Consider the following 17,626-nt stretch of genomic DNA (forward strand, 5'->3'; position numbering starts at 1 on the left):
TTTAAGTCTTTAATCCATCTTGAGTTAATTTTTGTATAAGGTGTAAGGAAGGGGTCCAGTTTCAGATTTTTGCATATGGCTAGCCAGTTTTCCCAACACCATTTATTAAATAGGGAATCCTTTCCCCATAGCTTATTTTTGTCAGGTTTGTCAAAGATCAGATGGTTTTAGATGTGTGGTGTTATTTCTGAGGCCTCTGTTCTATTCCATTGGTCTGTATATCTGTTTTGGTACCAATACCATGCTATTTTGGTTACAGTAGCCTTGTAGTATGGTTTGAAATCAGGTAGCATGATGCCTCCTGGTTTGTTCTTTTTCTTTAGAATTGTCGTGGCTATACAGGCTCTTTTTTAGTTCCACATGAAATTTAAAGTAGTTTTTTCTAATTCTGTGAAGAAAGTCAATGGTAGCTTGATGGGGATAGCATAGAAATAAAACGTGGTACTATGGGCTATAACTATAAATAAGTTTCCACCACATCAGGGTGTTCCAATACATAATCTATTCCATGATTTTATTGTCTCTTTGAGATATTTTTGTTTCACTCTCTCTGCAAGATAATAAAGCTAGTACAGAATAAGAAACACAAATATACAAGGGTAGCACATAAACAGATTTCACTAATCTTTATTTTCAAGTGACTATTTTGGCCATTTTTTTATACTAAATTCACCTGTGTTTTGCTAAATCACTAATTTTGTAACTTTTTTTTAAATCAGAGGCAACATTCAAATTATTCACAACTGGTACTTCACAAATATCCACTTATAAGAACAAGAGCTAAAGATGAACACTAAGTATGCTTGCATTGATATATAGCAATGCATTCCAGTGTGAACCAATATGTCTGGTTTATTCCAGGTGACTATGGGTTTAGATCCTGCCTATGCCAGCCTCGCTACCCTAGTTGTAGATTGAAAGAATGAATGAGACTTATGATTATAGTAGAGTGGAAATACAAATTATATAGCTAAGTTTTTGACAAAATTGTAGCTAAGCAGAAGTAGAAAATCTATAAGTAAAGTATATGTAACAGAAGTAGTATACGTATGTTTGGAAAATATGTTAAGAGGCAATTATGCAAGCTTTAGAACACTTTACTAGATTGTCAGGAAGCCAGGATTATACGCTGTCTAAACAAGCCCTCACACAAATCCTTCAAAACCATGATATATCTGAATATGTGTGAAGCTGTTCTCTGCCATATTCAAACCTTTTATTATTATTATTACTTTGAGACGAGTTTCACTCTGTCGCCCAGAGTGGAGTGCAGTAGCATGATCTCAGCTCACTGCAACCTTTGCTTCCCAGATTCAAGTGATTCTCCTGCCTCATCCTCCCGAGTAGCTGGGACTACAGGCATGCACCACCAGCCCTGGCTAATTTTTTGTATTTTTAGTAGAGATGGGGTTTCACCATGTTGGTCAGGCTGGCCTCATGCTCCTGACCTCAAATGATCCACTGGCCTTGGCCTCCCAAAGTGCTAAGATTATAGGCATGAGCCACTGTGCCTGGCCACCTTTTGTTATTTTTTTCAAACCATTTTTATTAGTTTTTTAAATTATATTTTAAGTTCTGGGATACATGTGCAGAAAGTGCAGTTTTATGCATGTGCCATGGTGGTTTGCTGCACCCATCAACCTGTCATCTACGTTAGGTATTTCTCCTAATGCTATGCCTTCCCTAGCTCCCCACCCCCTGACAAGCCCCGGTGTGTGACGTTTCCTTCCCTGTGTCCAGCGATATCTGATATATTGCTTACTGAACCTGTACAGAGTTTGTATTTTGAGTATAAATAAGTTTTGCCTGCTAAAACAAAATATCAACAATCTTCAGAGCAATATAACAGAACCCAGATTCCCTACAACTTATATCTATAATATTCAGGATACAATCTAAGTGACATATAAAGATCAGGAAAAAATGACTTCTTAGCAAGGCAAAAGACAATCAATAGATATACACTCTAGGATAAACCATTGTTAGAATTATCAGATGAGGACTTTGGACTTTTAAAACAATTATTATTTCCATGCTCAGTGAGATAACGAAAAATGTGCTTGTATTGAATAAAATATGGTAAGGTTTGTGAGTAAAATGAAAATATAAATGAAAAACAAATTTTAGAACTAAAAAATAAAATATCTACATTTAGAATTTGCTACATAGGCTTAGTGCATGGCAGAGAAGACAGAAGAAAGAAACAGTGACTTTTAAAAGTTCATTTTTCGAATTTGAAAGTTGGAAATTATTCAGTTTGAAAAAGTAAGAGGAAAAAGATGTTTTAAATGAGTAGAATGTTAGGGACATGTGGGATAATTTTATGTGCGCAAACATAAGGGCAATTTGAGTCTCAGAAGGAGAGAAAAGAGAGAGAATAGCAAAGAAAAAGAATTTGAAGAAATAATGACTGAACAGTCTCCAAATATTGCCAAACATATAAATAGACAGATTCAAGAAATTCAGCAAACCTAAAACAGGATAAATTTGATGAAAAAACGCCTAGGCACATATTATAGTCAAACTGCTAAGAAGCAAAGATAAAATTAAAGAAAAATGGCAAATTACATTTAGGAGAACAAGTTGAATTACAGTAGACTATTCCTCAGAAACTATGGAGGCCAGAAAACAATGGAATAATTCATTTAAAGTACTAAAAAGAAAAAAAAAAAAGCCAACACAGAATACTACATCCTGTGAACATGAACTTCAAGAATGAAGATGAAATAAAATTATTTTCAGATAATAGAAAACAACAGGAATGTGTCACTAATGGAGCCGCGTTATAAAGGATGCTAAATAAATTTCTTTAGAGCTTTCATTGAGGTAGTTTCAAAAATATTATTTTGTTATTTTATATTTTATTAATTTTTAGATTAATAAATCTAAATATTTATTGGAAGGAAAATGATATAGTGAAATCAGACTTTTAGGAAAGAATAAAATGATAAATATCTGGGAAAATATAGAAGACCATTTTTCTTCATTTATTTAAATTGTGCATTTGACCATTTGAAACAAAAATTACAACACCATCTCATGGGGCTTATATGTAGAGAGGTGTAATACATGTGACAATGATAACATAAAGACCAGTTAATGTTAGTAAATGGACCTGTGCTGTTGCAGGATTTTTACATGTTACACAAAGTTGTACAATAGACAGAAAATTAAAGATAGTATGTTGTAATCCCCAAACAACCACTAAAAAGATTAACCATAATAGCTAAAAATTGTTGAAGTTTACCCATTTATCAAAAGATAAATTTAAATTGACCATTTAGCAGTGGATAAATTAAAATTAATTTAAAAAATGAATAATACAAAAAATATCTCAAGCAGAAAAGTTTTTGTGAAGGGAAAAAAGCAAAGGTGATAATCAGAAAACAAACAAAAAGATGTTAGACCAAATCCAACTAAATTAATAATTACATTAAATGTTAAAGGACTAAACATTCCACTTAAAAGGAAAAGGTTATTAGAACTGATAAAAAGGCAAGCCTTAATTGCAATTGTACAAGAGATACACTTTAAATATAAATACACTAAAAGGTTCAAAGTAAAAGTATGTGAAATGTACCAAACAGTAGGAAAAAGTAGAATGCAGTGGTGATATTAATATTAACTAAAATGAACTGCAAGAAAAAGGATGTTGTGAAAGAGAAAGGAGATTTTCTGATAATAAGAGTGTCATCAGAAAGACACAACAATCATAAATAAGTATTAGGTAACTATAGACTTCCAAAATTTAAAATGTAAAAATTGATAGGAGAAAAAGGAGAAATATATATTTTCACAATCATAGGAGGTTTTAAGATTCTTACCTTAGCAGTTGATAGAAAAACTGGGCAAAAATATCAGTAAGAACCTAAGAGGATTTGAACAACATCAACCACTTTGCCTTAATTAATATTTATAGAACACCATGCAATAACTGAAATATACATATTCTTTTCAAGTACACATGCTGGGACATTTTAAAATAAGTTTTAATAATTTTAAAATATCATAAGCTTTAAGAGTATGTTCTTTGACCTTAATGGATTTAAATTAGAGATCAATAAGAATAAGATATCTAGGAAAATCTCGTACATTTGAAAATTAACGCTCTTCTAAATAATTTGTGGATCAAAAAGTAATCAGAGGAAACTAGGAAACATTTCAAATTTATCAAGAATGAAAATGCAATATATTAAAAATGTGTGCAATACTATTAAAACAGCACCTAGAGGAAATTTACAGCTATAAATGTTCATAGCAGGAAAGAAAAAAGTTCCAAACCCAATGACTTCAGGAGCTAGAACAAAACAGTAATGTAAATTCAAAGTGGATAGAAGAAATTAGTAATGATAAGAGGAAAAATCAATAAAATAGAAAAAATAAACAGAAAAAAATTAACAGAGCTAAAGCTGTTCTTTGAAAAGGGCAACATGATTGACAACCTTCTGTCTAGACTGGTCAATAAAAAGGAGAAAACACAAAGTACCAATATTAGATCCTACAGATATGAAATACATAAAAAAATGTTACAAACAACATTATCTCAATAAATTTGACAACTTTGATGAAGTGGATAAATTCCTTGCAAAATACAACTTACCAAAACTCACACAAGATGAAACAAAGTCTGAACAATCCTATGTCTGTTAAAAAAATTGACTTTGTCATCAAAAATATTCCCACAAAGATATATCCATCCTTGGATAGTTTAACTGGTGAATTCTATCAAATATGCAAAGAACAGATAATAACAATCTTATGCAAGTTTATTTAGAGAAGGAAGAAATACTATGCAAAATACCCTGGCAAAAAAAAATCATAAAAGGAATATTAAAGACTAATGTATTTTATGAACATAGTTATAATAATTTTCAGTAAAATATTAACTAATTGAATATAACAATATACTAAGAAGATAATATATCATGTGTTATAGTTAATTTTATGTATCAACTCACCTGGGCCTCAGTGTGCACAGATATTTGGTCAAGCATTATTCTGTTGTTTCTGTGAGGGCATTTTTGGATGGGATTAACATATAAGAGGGTAGACTGAGTAAAGCAGATTGCCCTTCCTAACATGAGTGGACCTCATTCAACCAGTTGAAGGCCTAACTAGAACTAAAAGGCTGACCCCCTCCCAAGTAAGAGAATTCTTTCTGCCTGTCTTTGAACGAGAACAGTGGCTCTTCCTGGTTCTTGAGCTGTCAGCCTTCAAGTTGGAAGTACAATTTTGGGTGTCCTGGATCTCCAGCTTGCTGATTTATCCTGCAGATCTTGGGACTTGTCAGCCTGCATGATTATATGAGTCGCTTCCTTATAATAAATCTCTTTCTTTATATGTGTGTATCCTATTGGTTTCTCTGGAGAATCCTGACTCATATATTGGGCTTATCCAAGGAATGCAAGATTAATTCTGCATTCAAAAATTAATTAAAAGAATTCACCATATTTAAAAACAAACAGAAAATCATACAGTCATCTTAATAGATGCATAACAAGCATTTGTTGACAAAATTCAACACTCATTCATGATAAAAACTCTCAGCAAGCCAGAAACAGAAGGGAACTTCCTCAATTGGATAAAGGGCATATGTGAAAAACCTATAACTAACATCAAGCTTGATGGTGAAATATTGAATGTTTTTTCCCTAAGACTTGGGAGCAAGACAAAGATTCTTGATCTTACATTCATCAACATTGTTAAGATGTTAATAACAAATGACATGATTGTCTAGGTAGAAAATCCTAAGGATCTGTAAAGGAGCTACTGGAACTCATAATGAATTTTGCAAGGTCATAGAATACAAGGTTAGTGTAAAAACCATTATACATATACATATATGCATATATACATATATCTATATATAGAGAGAGAGAGGGAAAGAGAGACTAGCAGCAAACCATTGGAAAATAAAATAAAATAATTTTTTACAACAGCACAAAACATATAAACTAGTAGTAACTTTCAGAAACAAGTGCAACTCATGCTCACTAAAGATTACACAGCATTGCTGATTATAGAGGACCTAAATACATTGGGAGATATACTGTCATCTTGTAGTGGAACACTCAGTATTGTAAAGGTGTCAAATATTCCAAAATTTATGTATTGTTTCAATACAATTCTAATCAAAATTCCAGCAGAATTATGTTGGAAATTGTTACGATTATTATAAACTTTATATGGAAATGCACAATAATACTTTTTAAATGAAGAACAAGGTCAGAGAACTCATATTTCTTGATTCAAAGCATGCTTAAGTTACAGTATTCAAGGCAGCATTTCATTGGTGAAAGATGGACATACCTATGGGACAGAATTCAGAGTTTTGAAATTGACTCATCAATTGATTTATGACAAAGATGCCAAATTAATTCAATGGGGAAAAGAAAATATTTTCAACACATGGTTTTGGAACAACGGGAAAAAATAACTTTGACCCTTATCACATACCATATTCAAAAAATAGCTCAAAATTGGTTATAAACCTAAACATAAAAGCTAAAATGGCAAGAATTCCAGAGGAAAACAGTTAAGTCCTTGGAAGTAGATGGAGGTTTCTCAGATAGGACAGAAAAAGCATGAAGCATTTTTTAAATGATAAATCGAACTTCATAAAAATTAAAACCTTTCGCTCTTTGGAAGACACCGTTAAAAAAAAAAGCAAGCCAAGAAATTGGAGAAATTATTCATAACACTTACGTTTTACGTATGTTTTGAATCCAAAATGTGTAAGGTACTTTTATAATTCAATAATAAGAAAACAATTCAATTTTTTAATGAGAAAGGTTTGAAACAGACATTTCCCTAAAAATTGTATACAGATGGAATATAAGTACATGAAAATGTGCCTGACATAATTAGTCATTCAAAGAAATGTAGATTAAAACTACAATGAGATACCACTACATATCCATCAGAAGAATGGCTGAAATTAAAGACTGATTAGAGTAGGCAAAGAAAAACTGAAAATGTTAGACACTAGTGGTCAAATGTGAAGTGATACAACCACTTTGAAAAATATTTGGCAGTTTCTTTTCTTTTTTTTCCAAGATGGAGTCTCGCTCTGTCACCCAGGCTAGAGTGCAGTGGCGTGATCTCACCTCATTGCAACTTCCGCCTCCTGGATTCAAGCAATTCTCCTGTCTCAGCCCCCTGAGTAGCTGGGACTACAGGCACACGCCACAACACCCAGCTAATTTTTGTATTTTTAGTAGAGATGGGGTTTCACCATATTGGTCAGGCTGGTCTCGAACTCCTGACCTCAAGTGATCCACCCACCTCGGCCTCCCAGAGTGTTGGGATTACAGGCGTGAGCCACCACGCCAGGCTGGCAGTTTCTTATAAACACTCAGCTATCTTATAAACCAGTCATTCTGCTTCTAGGTATTCACCCCAGATTAATGAAAACATATGTGTCTACACAAAGATTTATGTATGAATACCCATAGTAGCTTTATTCACAATAGTCCCAAACTAGAATCTGATAGCTCGAATGTCTGCTAGCTGGTAAATGGATTACAAATTGTGGTATGCTGATATGATAGAATACCACTCTGCAATAAGAGAAAATGAACTATTGATGAACCACTATATAGACGAATTGTAAATCATCATGCTGAGTAAAGAAAGAGTACATTTTGTATTTTATATATGTGTGTATGTGTTTATGTATATACACAGAAACATGTGTGTATATATCTAGTATCTATGTTAATATATAATGTGTATGTCTGTATATAATATATGTATTATTCATTATATTTTAAAATAATTTGTGTATATATGTATGTATATGTACATATATACACACATATTTAATATATGGTACATATGTGTGTATATATGCATGTCTACATGTATATATATAATAAATATGTGTATGTATGTATTAAATATGTGTGTATATAATATATAAATATTGAAATATATATGTTAAATATTTGAAATATATATTATATTATATACTAAATATATATGTGTATACTTTATATACATATGTATCAAACTAGAAAATTCAAACTGTTTTAGATAGACATGAGCCAGATCAAACTTTGCCTGGGACTAGATTTGAGGGTGATGGAAATATTTGGTATCATGATTACAGTGGTATTTTCAAAAACTTATTCAGTTGTTAAACTCCTTACATTCTGCAATTTATGTAAATTTTCAGCAGTTTATTCTATGTAAATTATACCTCAATAAAGTTCTTAGAGACAGTAAAAGGATCAGTGATTGGCAGGGGTGAGGGAAAAGAGAGAGGGGTGAATTGAAGGAGCACAGGGGATTTTAGGGTGCTGAATCTGTTCTGTAAGGATACTGTGATGGTGGATACACGGCATTATGCATTTGTCAAAACTGGTAGAAGTGTGCAATGTGCCCGGTGAACTTTAACATAGACTAAGGACTGTAGTTAACATAATGTGTCAATATTGGTTCACTAGTTGTAACAAATGCACCACATTAACACAAGACTTTAAAAATAAGGAAACTGTGCAGGAAGAGAGGTAATATGGGAACTAGCTATACTATAAGCTCAATTTTTCTGTCAACCTAAAACTCTATTAAAAAATCAAGCTATTTTTAAAACGATGGACTACCTGTATCCAACGTGAAATATGGATTATCAATTTACTTTCTAGGATTATTTTTAAGTTAATTCTTTCTTAAAGCTCTGTATTCATTTGGAGAAAAGAGCATTTTAACACAATTTTCAGTTTCATTGAATTTTTTCCTGTGAGTTAATTTTCCAAATGATATGTGTATTCCATGTATCATATTCCTCATAAATGATTTCCTTAATCCTTAGCTTTCATTTATTCCAAATAAAAAGCTCACCTTAAAGACCCAAATTAAATGAGAAATGTCAGAAATAGTTAACTGATTTTGATTACCAGTGGCAAAAACAAAAAAAAAAACCCTGATTTTTGTTTTCCATTTTTGACTTCCATCCTTTTTCCTCCATGGTTGTCTCTAAAAGGGAGTTTCGAACCTTGGTAATTGAAATGGTGATGGCCACGGATATGTCTTGTCACTTCCAACAAATCAAAGCAATGAAGACTGCTCTGCAGCAGCCAGAAGCGTAAGTGTGCTTGCGGCTTGTGCTTGTGTTTGTATAGGTGTTTAAATGGGTCCTTGTCCATCTGGCTATCCCTTTAAAGAGCATCTCCTTTAACACAACTTTATAGAGTGTTCTCATGCAATGGTGATGTTTGAAGGAGAAAGCATAAAAGTTGTACCTATCACAATGAGGTATGTTTTCATCAGGGTTGAAAAAATAATAGAGGTAGTATCAGTTGTCCCCAGTGAGAATTTAAAATAATTCCCTGTGGGAAACTAAATTATCAGAGATCCCCAATGCAGAGGCAACACATAAAAGTCAGTTACTCTTGGATTCTTGCTGTCTTTTTGAAGGATGCAGTCATCCCAGAAATGGATTTGAGTCCAGAGAGTCCAATTCTGTAAATATGGAGACCAAGTTAATGAGTATCCCAGTTGTAGGATGAAATGATGTCTTTTCCTCAGTTTAACTGAAGTGGGGTTTGAGATGGAAGAGCAACAGAGATTAAAAACTTAATAATTTTTTAAAAACTCTTATTGAGGTTCTGAAGAGTGTGGTCATCATGTGTTTGCGTGCTTTTGGTTTACAGCATTGAAAAGCCAAAAGCCTTATCCCTTATGCTGCATACAGCAGATATTAGCCATCCAGCAAAAGCGTGGGACCTCCATCATCGCTGGACAATGTCACTCCTGGAGGAGTTCTTCAGACAGGTACCTTGTTGCTCTCTCTCCATCAGGGCTGTCATCACTGGATATTTGATGAATTTTGTATCTCAGTAATGCTAGGGTAAGGACTATTGAGATTACAGTAATTTTGGAGAGGGGAGGGAGACTCCACAGATTATTTTGCTTCTTGGTCATGTGATGTTTGAGTCTCACCTAAATACTGATTTTTAGGACATTATGGTATTTCTAGCCTATGCATTTCTGTTTGGGGAAAAAAGGTGTTTCCTTGTGGCAGTCTTTTGTCAAAATGTCATTTGAGGGGTTCTTTTACTTTTTTTTCTAGTAGCTCGACAAAATGACAGTTACTTTGGCATCACCCTGTAGGATTAAGATGTTAATCTTGAACTCATGTCTCTATTATAATTGGTTGGGCTGTTTTTTTCTAGTGGACAAGTCCATGATGCAAAATTCTAAACCACATGTGGCAATTTGGGGTCAGGAAATCACTAGAAACTACTATTCCAATTATATTTAAACTTCACTACATCCTAAGTTCCAGAGTTGTGTTGTCTATAAGAATACGCAGGATTGGTCTGGTGCGGTGGCTCATGCCTATAATCCCAGCACTTTGGGAGGCCGAGGTGGGCGGATCATGAGGTCAGGAGATCGAGGCCATCCTGGCCAAGAGGGTGAAACCCCATCTCTACTAAAAATACAAAAATTAGCCAGGCCTGGTGGCGGGTGCCTGTAATCCCAGCTACCTGGGAGGCTGAGGCAGGAGAATCGCTTGAACCTGGGAGGCGGAGGTTGCAGAGAGCCGAGATCGTACCAGTGCACTCCAGCCTGGTGACAGAGTGAGACTCTGTCTCAAAAAAAGAATAGGCAGGATCTTTCATTATTATAAATTGTTTAAAAACAAATTTTAAAACTGCATAGAGCTAGAGAAATAGAAAGGGAAATAAATTCTTGGCACCAAGGCCAAAATGTTTCCAATTCAGGCACGTGCGTTAACCTTATCTCTAGAGGAGCTGCCATTCAAACATCTGCCTCCAGACATGCGGGCCTGAGATTGAAGGCATGATACATAGATTTGGGGACCTAAATTATAATTAATTCAAGTTAATATAGTTAATTCAGTTAATTCTTGCTAATTCAAGAAAGAGGTTCAACAGCATGGATTCAGAGACTTCTGATTCCATAAAACACTACTTAATAACACGAGTCACAACTTCATCCTGCAAACTGAGAAGAGATGGGCTCTTTTGCTATTTATTTAGATTTCTGAAAGACAATTGCTCTTGTGATAATTCTTACTCTTACATTTCGAGTTTGAATGGAGAAATTGTAGAAGGCACCTGTGTGTGTGTGTGTTTTCCTTCTGAAGCTGTACATACTATCTAGTAATGAAGTGGGGCTAGAGTTAACAGCACATTAAACAAATACCAGAAGACCCTTTCTTGGAGTTTATTTCAACTGATTTATGGCCTGAGTCTAATCAAATTGCTTCTCTAATTCCCTATGGTCTTATCTATGATTTATGTTGGGAGGGTGGGGGGAGGGAGGGATTTAGGATAAGGTTGGACCAGATGTTTTCTTAAGACCCTTTCGTTAGGAAAAGCAAGGCATTTCCTTCACTCTGTCTATGGTGCACATGCACACATGCACACACACACGCCACAGCACCCTCAAGCTGTTATATGTGTATGTCAACAGGTCCTTATTTAGTTTATGGTTAATTCTCTTTGCAGAGTCATTGCTCAGCCTCCCAGAGTAGTTCTCAAAGGGGACTCAATGGTGTGGGAGGAACTAGAACTCTACAGGTGACTCTGGAAAATCATCCTTCACCAAGGGCTTCTTTTGAGCTATTTTTCCAAAGGCTGTTTTTCTAATAGTAGTAGGAGGATGTTCTCCAAATCTCCACTCCCCCATCATGCTTTCTTTGATAATACTTTTGCAATATCACCCTTATTAGTCTGTTCTCATGCTGCTAATAAAGACATACTCAAGACTCAGTAATTTATAAAGGAAAGAGGTTTAATGGACTCACAGTTCCACATAGCTGGGGAGGTCTCACAATCATGGCAGAAGAGTAAAGGGATGTCTTACACAGTGGCCAGCAAAGAGAGAGAATGAGATCCAAGCGAAAGGGATTTTTCCGTTATAAAACCATCAGATCTCATGAGACTTATTCACTACCACAAGAATGGTACAGGGAAAACCGCCCCTAGGATTCAGTTCTCTCTCACCGGGTTCATTTCACAACATGTGGGAATTATGGGAGCTACAATTTAAGATGAGATTTGGATGGGGATACAGCCAAACCATATCATTCCACCCTGGCCCCTCCCAAATCTCATATTCTCACATTTCAAAACCAGTCATGCCTTCCCAACAGTCCCTCAAAGTCTTAACTCATTTCCACATTAACTCAAAAGTCCACAGTTCAAAATCTCATCTGAGACAAGACAAGTCCCTTCTGCCTATGAGTCTGTGAAATCAAAAGCAAGTTAGTTATTTCCTAGATACAATGTGGGTACAGGCATTGGGTAAATACAGCCATTTCAAATGGGAGAAATTGGCCAAATAAAGGGGTTACAGGGCCCATGCAAGTCAAAAATCCAGCATGGCAGTCAAATCTTAAAGCTCCAAATTGATCTCCTTTGACTCTATGTCTCACATCCAGGTCATGCTGATGTAAGAGGTGGGTTCCCATGATCTTGGGCAGCTCTGCCTCTGTGGCTTTGCAGGGTATGGCCTCCATCCTGACTGCTTTCATGGACTGGCAATGAGTGTCTGCTGCTTTTCCAGGCACATGGTGCAAGCTCTCAGTGGATCTACCATTCTGGGGTCTGGAGGACGGTGGCCTTCTTCTCACAGCTCCACTAGGCAGTACCCCAGTAGGGACTCTGTGTGGGCGTTTCAACCCCACGTTTTGCTTCCATACTACCCTAGCAGAGGTTGTCCATGAGGGCTCTGCCCCAGCAGCAAATTTCTGCCTGGACATCCAGGTGGTTTCATACATCCTCTGAAATCTAGGCGGATGTTCCAAACCTCAATTCTTGACTTCTGTGCGCCCACAGACTCAACACTCTGCAGAAATCTCCTAGGCTTAGGGCTGGCACCTTCTGAAGCCATGGCCTGAACTGTACCTAGCCCCTTTTAGCCATGACTAGCATGTCTGGGATGCAGGGCACCAAGTCCCTAGGCTGCACACAGCCATTTTTTCCTCCTAGGCCTGTTGGTCTGTGATGTGATGGGCTTCAGGAAGGTTTCTGACATGCCCTGGAGACATTTTCCCCATTGTCTTGTCTCCTTGTTACTTCTGCAAATTTGTGCAGCAGGCTTGAATTTCTTCTCAGAAAATGGGTTTTTCTTTTCGACTGCATCATCAGGCTGAAAATTTTCTGAACTTTTATGCGCTGTTTCCCTTTTAAAACCAAATGCTTTTTTAAAAAAATTATACTTCAAGTTCTAGGGTTTCTAGGGTACATGTGCACAATGTGCAGGTTTGTTACATATGTATACTTGTGCCATGTTGGTGTGCTGCACCCATTAACTTGTCATTTACATTAGGTATATCTCCTAATGCTATCCCTCCCCCCTCCTCACCCCCCACAATAGGACCCGGTGTATGATGTTCCCCTTCCCATGTCCAGGTGATCTCATTGTTCAATTCCCACCTATGAGTGAGAACATGAGGTGTTTGGTTTTCTGTTCTTGCGATAGTTTGCTGAGAATGATGGTTTCTAGCTGCATCCATGTCCCTACAAAGGACACGACTTCATCCTTTTTTATGGCTGCATCGTATTCCATGGTGTATACATGCCACATTTTCTTAATCCAGTCTATCACTGATGGACATTTGGGTTGATTCCAAGTCTTTGCTATTGTGAATAGTGCCGCAATAAACATACGTGTGCATGTGTCTTTATAGCAGCATGACTTATAATCCTTTGGGTATATCCCCAGTGATGGGATGGCTGGGTCAAATGGTATTTCTAGTTCTAGATCCTTGAGGAATCGCCACACTGTTTTCCACAATGGTTGAACTAGTTTACAGTCCCACCAACAGTGTAAAAGTGTTCCTGTTTCTCCACATCCTCTCCAGCACCTGTTGTTTCCTGACTTTTTAATGATTGCCATTCTAACTGGTGTGAGACGGTATCATTGTAGTTTTGATTTGCATTTCTCTGATGGCCAGTGATGATGAGCATTTTTTCATGTGTCTGTTGGCTGTATGAATGTCTTCTTTTGAGAAGTGTCTGTTCATATCCTTTGCCCACTTTTTGATGGGGTTGTTTGTTTTTTTCTTGTAAATTTGATTGAGTTCTTTATAGGTTCTGGTTATTAGCCCTTTGTCAGATGAGTAGATTGCAAAAATTTTCTCCCATCGTGTAGGTTGCCTGTTCACTCTGATGGTAGTTTCTTTTGCTTGCAGAAGCTCTTTAGTTTAATTAGATCCCATTTGTCAATTTTGGCTTTTGTTGCTGTTGCTTTTGGTGTTTTAGACATGAAGTCCTTGCCCATGCCTATGTCCTGAATGGTATTACCTAGGTTTTCTTCTAGGGTTTTTATGGTTTTAGGTCTAACATTTAAGTCTCTAATCCATCTTGAATTAATTTTCGTATAAGGAGTAAGGAAAGGATCCAAGCCAAAAGAACAAAGCTGGAGGCATCACGCTACCTGACTTCAAACTATACTACAAGGCTACAGTAACCAAAACAGCATGGTACTGGTACCAAAACAGAGATATAGACCAATGGAACAGAACAGACCCCTCAGAAATAGTACCACACATCTATAGTCATCTGATCTTTGACAAACCTGACAAAAACAAGAAATGGGGAAAGGATTCCCTATTTAATAAATGGTGCTGGAAAAACTGGCTAGCCATAAGTAGAAAGCTGAAACTGGATCCTTTCCTTACTCCTTATATAAAACGAAATGCTTTTAACAGCACCAAAGTCACCTCTTGAATGTTTTGCTGCTTAGAAATTGTGTCTGCCAGATATCCTAAGTCATTTCCCTCAAGTTCAAAGTTCCACAGACCTCTAGGGCAGGGGTAAAATGTTGCCAGTCTCTTTGCTAAAACACAGCAAGAGTCATCTTTACTCCAGTTCCCAACTAGTTCCTCATCTCCACCTGAGACGACCTCAGCCTGGATGTCATTGTCCATATTATCAGCATTTTGTTCAAAGTTATTCTACAAGTCTCTAGGAAGTTCCAAATGTTCCCACATTTTCTTATCTTTTTCTGAGCTTTCCAAACTGTTCCAACCTCTACCTGTTACCCAGTTCCAAAGTCGCTTTCACATATCAGGCATCTTTACAGCAACACCACACTCTACCAGTACCAATTTACTGTATTAGTCCATTTTCATGCTGCTGATAAAGAATACCCAAGACTGGGTAATTTATAAAGGAAAGAAGTTTAATTGGCTCACAGTTCGACATGGCTGGGGAGGTATCACAACTGTGGTGGAAGACAAAGGAAACAAACGGATGTCTTACATGGCAGCCAGCAAAGAGAGAGAATGAGAACCAAGTGAAAGGGGTTTCCTGTTGTAAAACCATCAGATCTCATGAGACTTATTCACTATCATGAAAACAGTATGGAGGAAACTGCCCCCAGTTATTCAATTATCTCCCACCGGCTCCCTCCCACAACACATGGGAATTATGGGAGCTACAATTTAAGATGAGATTTGTGGGGGAACACAGCCAAACCATGTCATGCCCTCTACAGCTAAGAGTATTTGGTCCATGGCTAAAGGATAGATAATTGCTAACTCATATAAGTTTGAGGTATTACAGTGATTCTTTTTCTAATTATGAGGAAGTAAAAATGAATTACTTAAACATATGAACATTTTTTTCCTCATAAAGGAAACCTTGTTTGCACATATATATACTCAAATAAAAATGTGCTGGAGGCAATATGAAAATAACCATATTGAATTTCTTGCCTGTTGGGAAGGGACTGTTAACTCATTGCACTGGAACTATTTTTTTGTAATTATAATTCAGTAAATTATTTTCATTGACTTAATATTTTAACCTAGATGCCATAAGCTATAGTAAGTAACACATGTAAGAGAAATGTTGCCTCAGCTCTTAACTATAGATTTTAAATTGGACAATTCAAATGCGAAATCTCAGTGGCACTATAGAGTGTTTTTAAAAATTACATTTGGAAAGTTGGGTTACATTTTAAAATAAGGGCATAGTCTCAGTGCTGATGGACCACACATTCCATGGTTTGCTAAGAGAGTAAGTTACATCTTCAGTTTTATAACCATAATTTACAAAATCCAAGCCACCGCCTCAGGGTACTTTTTGATGAAATATTGACTTTAAAGAAGTATAAGTTCACCTCGTTGGTAAATACATCATGTTGTAAAAACTGTGAGGTTCATTTTCTTTGTATTGCTGTACAATTTTATATTTTGCAAACATCTCTTACAGTTCTTTTAATGTGTCTATGGTATTTTTTCCATTTTTATTTATCACACATGTTGGTGAGTTTTTCCTTTTTTCTCTATGAAATTATCAGATTGTTTTATTGTTTCTCTTTTTGTTTATAGTGCCTTCACTGGTCCTTTTATTTTTAGTAATTCAGTTCTCCTTTGAGCCGCTTCCAGCACAATCTGCATTAATGTGATAGTTCTAGTATTCCTCTCTTTTCAGTATCTTTCCTATGCTCTGCTAGGTCTCATTCCCCTGAGCCCTTGTTCTTGATAATTTCAGGAGCTTCTTTCTGTTAATAGTGGCACCATTTTTCTGATGAGTGTTCCCCATCTGCTGTTTGAAGTTCTCTATTCCTGCTTTTGCTGCTGATGTTATAATACTTCCTTCTCCCTTTGCTCTTTTTTATTTATCTCTTCCTTCCTCTTCTTCTTCACCTTTTTCCTCTTCCCCTACACCTTCTCCATCATCTCTTTGTCCTCCTCCTTGTACTCTTCCTTCTGCCCCTTCTCTTCCTCCTGTCTTTTCTTCTTCACTTTGTTATTATTATTTACCATCTTTGAGTGAAATGTATTCTTTTCAGGTCAACTATTTGCAGATTTGTACCACAGGGCAATCAGAGCAGTAGTATTCCAAGCTATCTAGAGTTGTCCTTGGTTTATTATGAGGGTCCTATGAAGTGGTGTGTGAGTGTGTGTGTGTGCGTGTGTGTGTGCGTGTATGCCTTGACTTTTTCCTTACTTTTGTAGGGCCTCTTATAATTCAATGTCTATTCTCTACCTAGCCTCTTGGCATCTTGCCTCATTCCTCTTTGATATTTACAGCATTTGGCAGCCCTTTCTCATATAGTTTTGATTTGAGATTACAGATTTTCACTTGGATGTGTGATTGCATTTCTTTTTCTTACCCTCCTCATTTTGAGGTGATAATTTCTGAAAGAGCTAAAACTTTACTATGCTATCTTAAATCCAACATCACAATGCCTTTCTCATATGTTATATTTGTGTCTTCCTCCTCTGAGAAAGAAGAATATACGTTGCTGTGCTTTGTTCAACCTGATCCTTCTGTTTCTTTCCCAAACATTTCCTTTTTCTTTCTGAGAAGACTCACTTGAGATATTACCTAAATGTCTTTGGAAGCTCTTGCACTGACAGGTGCCATCTTCTCTGAACTTCCAATACAGATGGGGCCCTTGTTTCTTTTGACTGGTTTGCTGCCTACATATAGCTACCCCCAAATGTATAACAACACACATAAATGGAAGTTTTGAACTCACTCATGTAAAGTATAGGACTCATGTTTCTTGATTGGCAGGTGGTTCTATGATAAGCAATGATTTTAGACCATACCCTGCCATCTACCTGGCTTCCAAAGTGCTTGTCTACATCAAACCACTAAATCAGGGAAAGCATGGAGAAGTAGGCATAAGAGGT

General features: G+C 36.2%; 1 protein-coding gene across 4 annotated transcripts in view; it reads left to right on the forward strand.

Annotated features, from left to right (window-relative positions):
- The window catches only part of PDE1C (phosphodiesterase 1C, calmodulin-dependent 70kDa), a 583,126-nt gene that overhangs the window by 453,019 nt on the left and 112,481 nt on the right, over nucleotides 1–17,626 (forward strand). For all 4 annotated transcript variants that reach the window (XM_011972179.1, XM_011972180.1, XM_011972182.1 and 1 more), the window contains 2 exons: nucleotides 8,984–9,085; nucleotides 9,654–9,774. In XM_011972179.1, the coding sequence (XP_011827569.1) occupies nucleotides 8,984–9,085; nucleotides 9,654–9,774 (223 nt within the window). The remainder of the gene's footprint in view (nucleotides 1–8,983; nucleotides 9,086–9,653; nucleotides 9,775–17,626) is intronic.

This window comes from Mandrillus leucophaeus, unplaced genomic scaffold (genome assembly GCF_000951045.1).
Source record: "Mandrillus leucophaeus isolate KB7577 unplaced genomic scaffold, Mleu.le_1.0 Scaffold128, whole genome shotgun sequence".
Classification (NCBI taxonomy): domain Eukaryota; kingdom Metazoa; phylum Chordata; class Mammalia; order Primates; family Cercopithecidae; genus Mandrillus; species Mandrillus leucophaeus.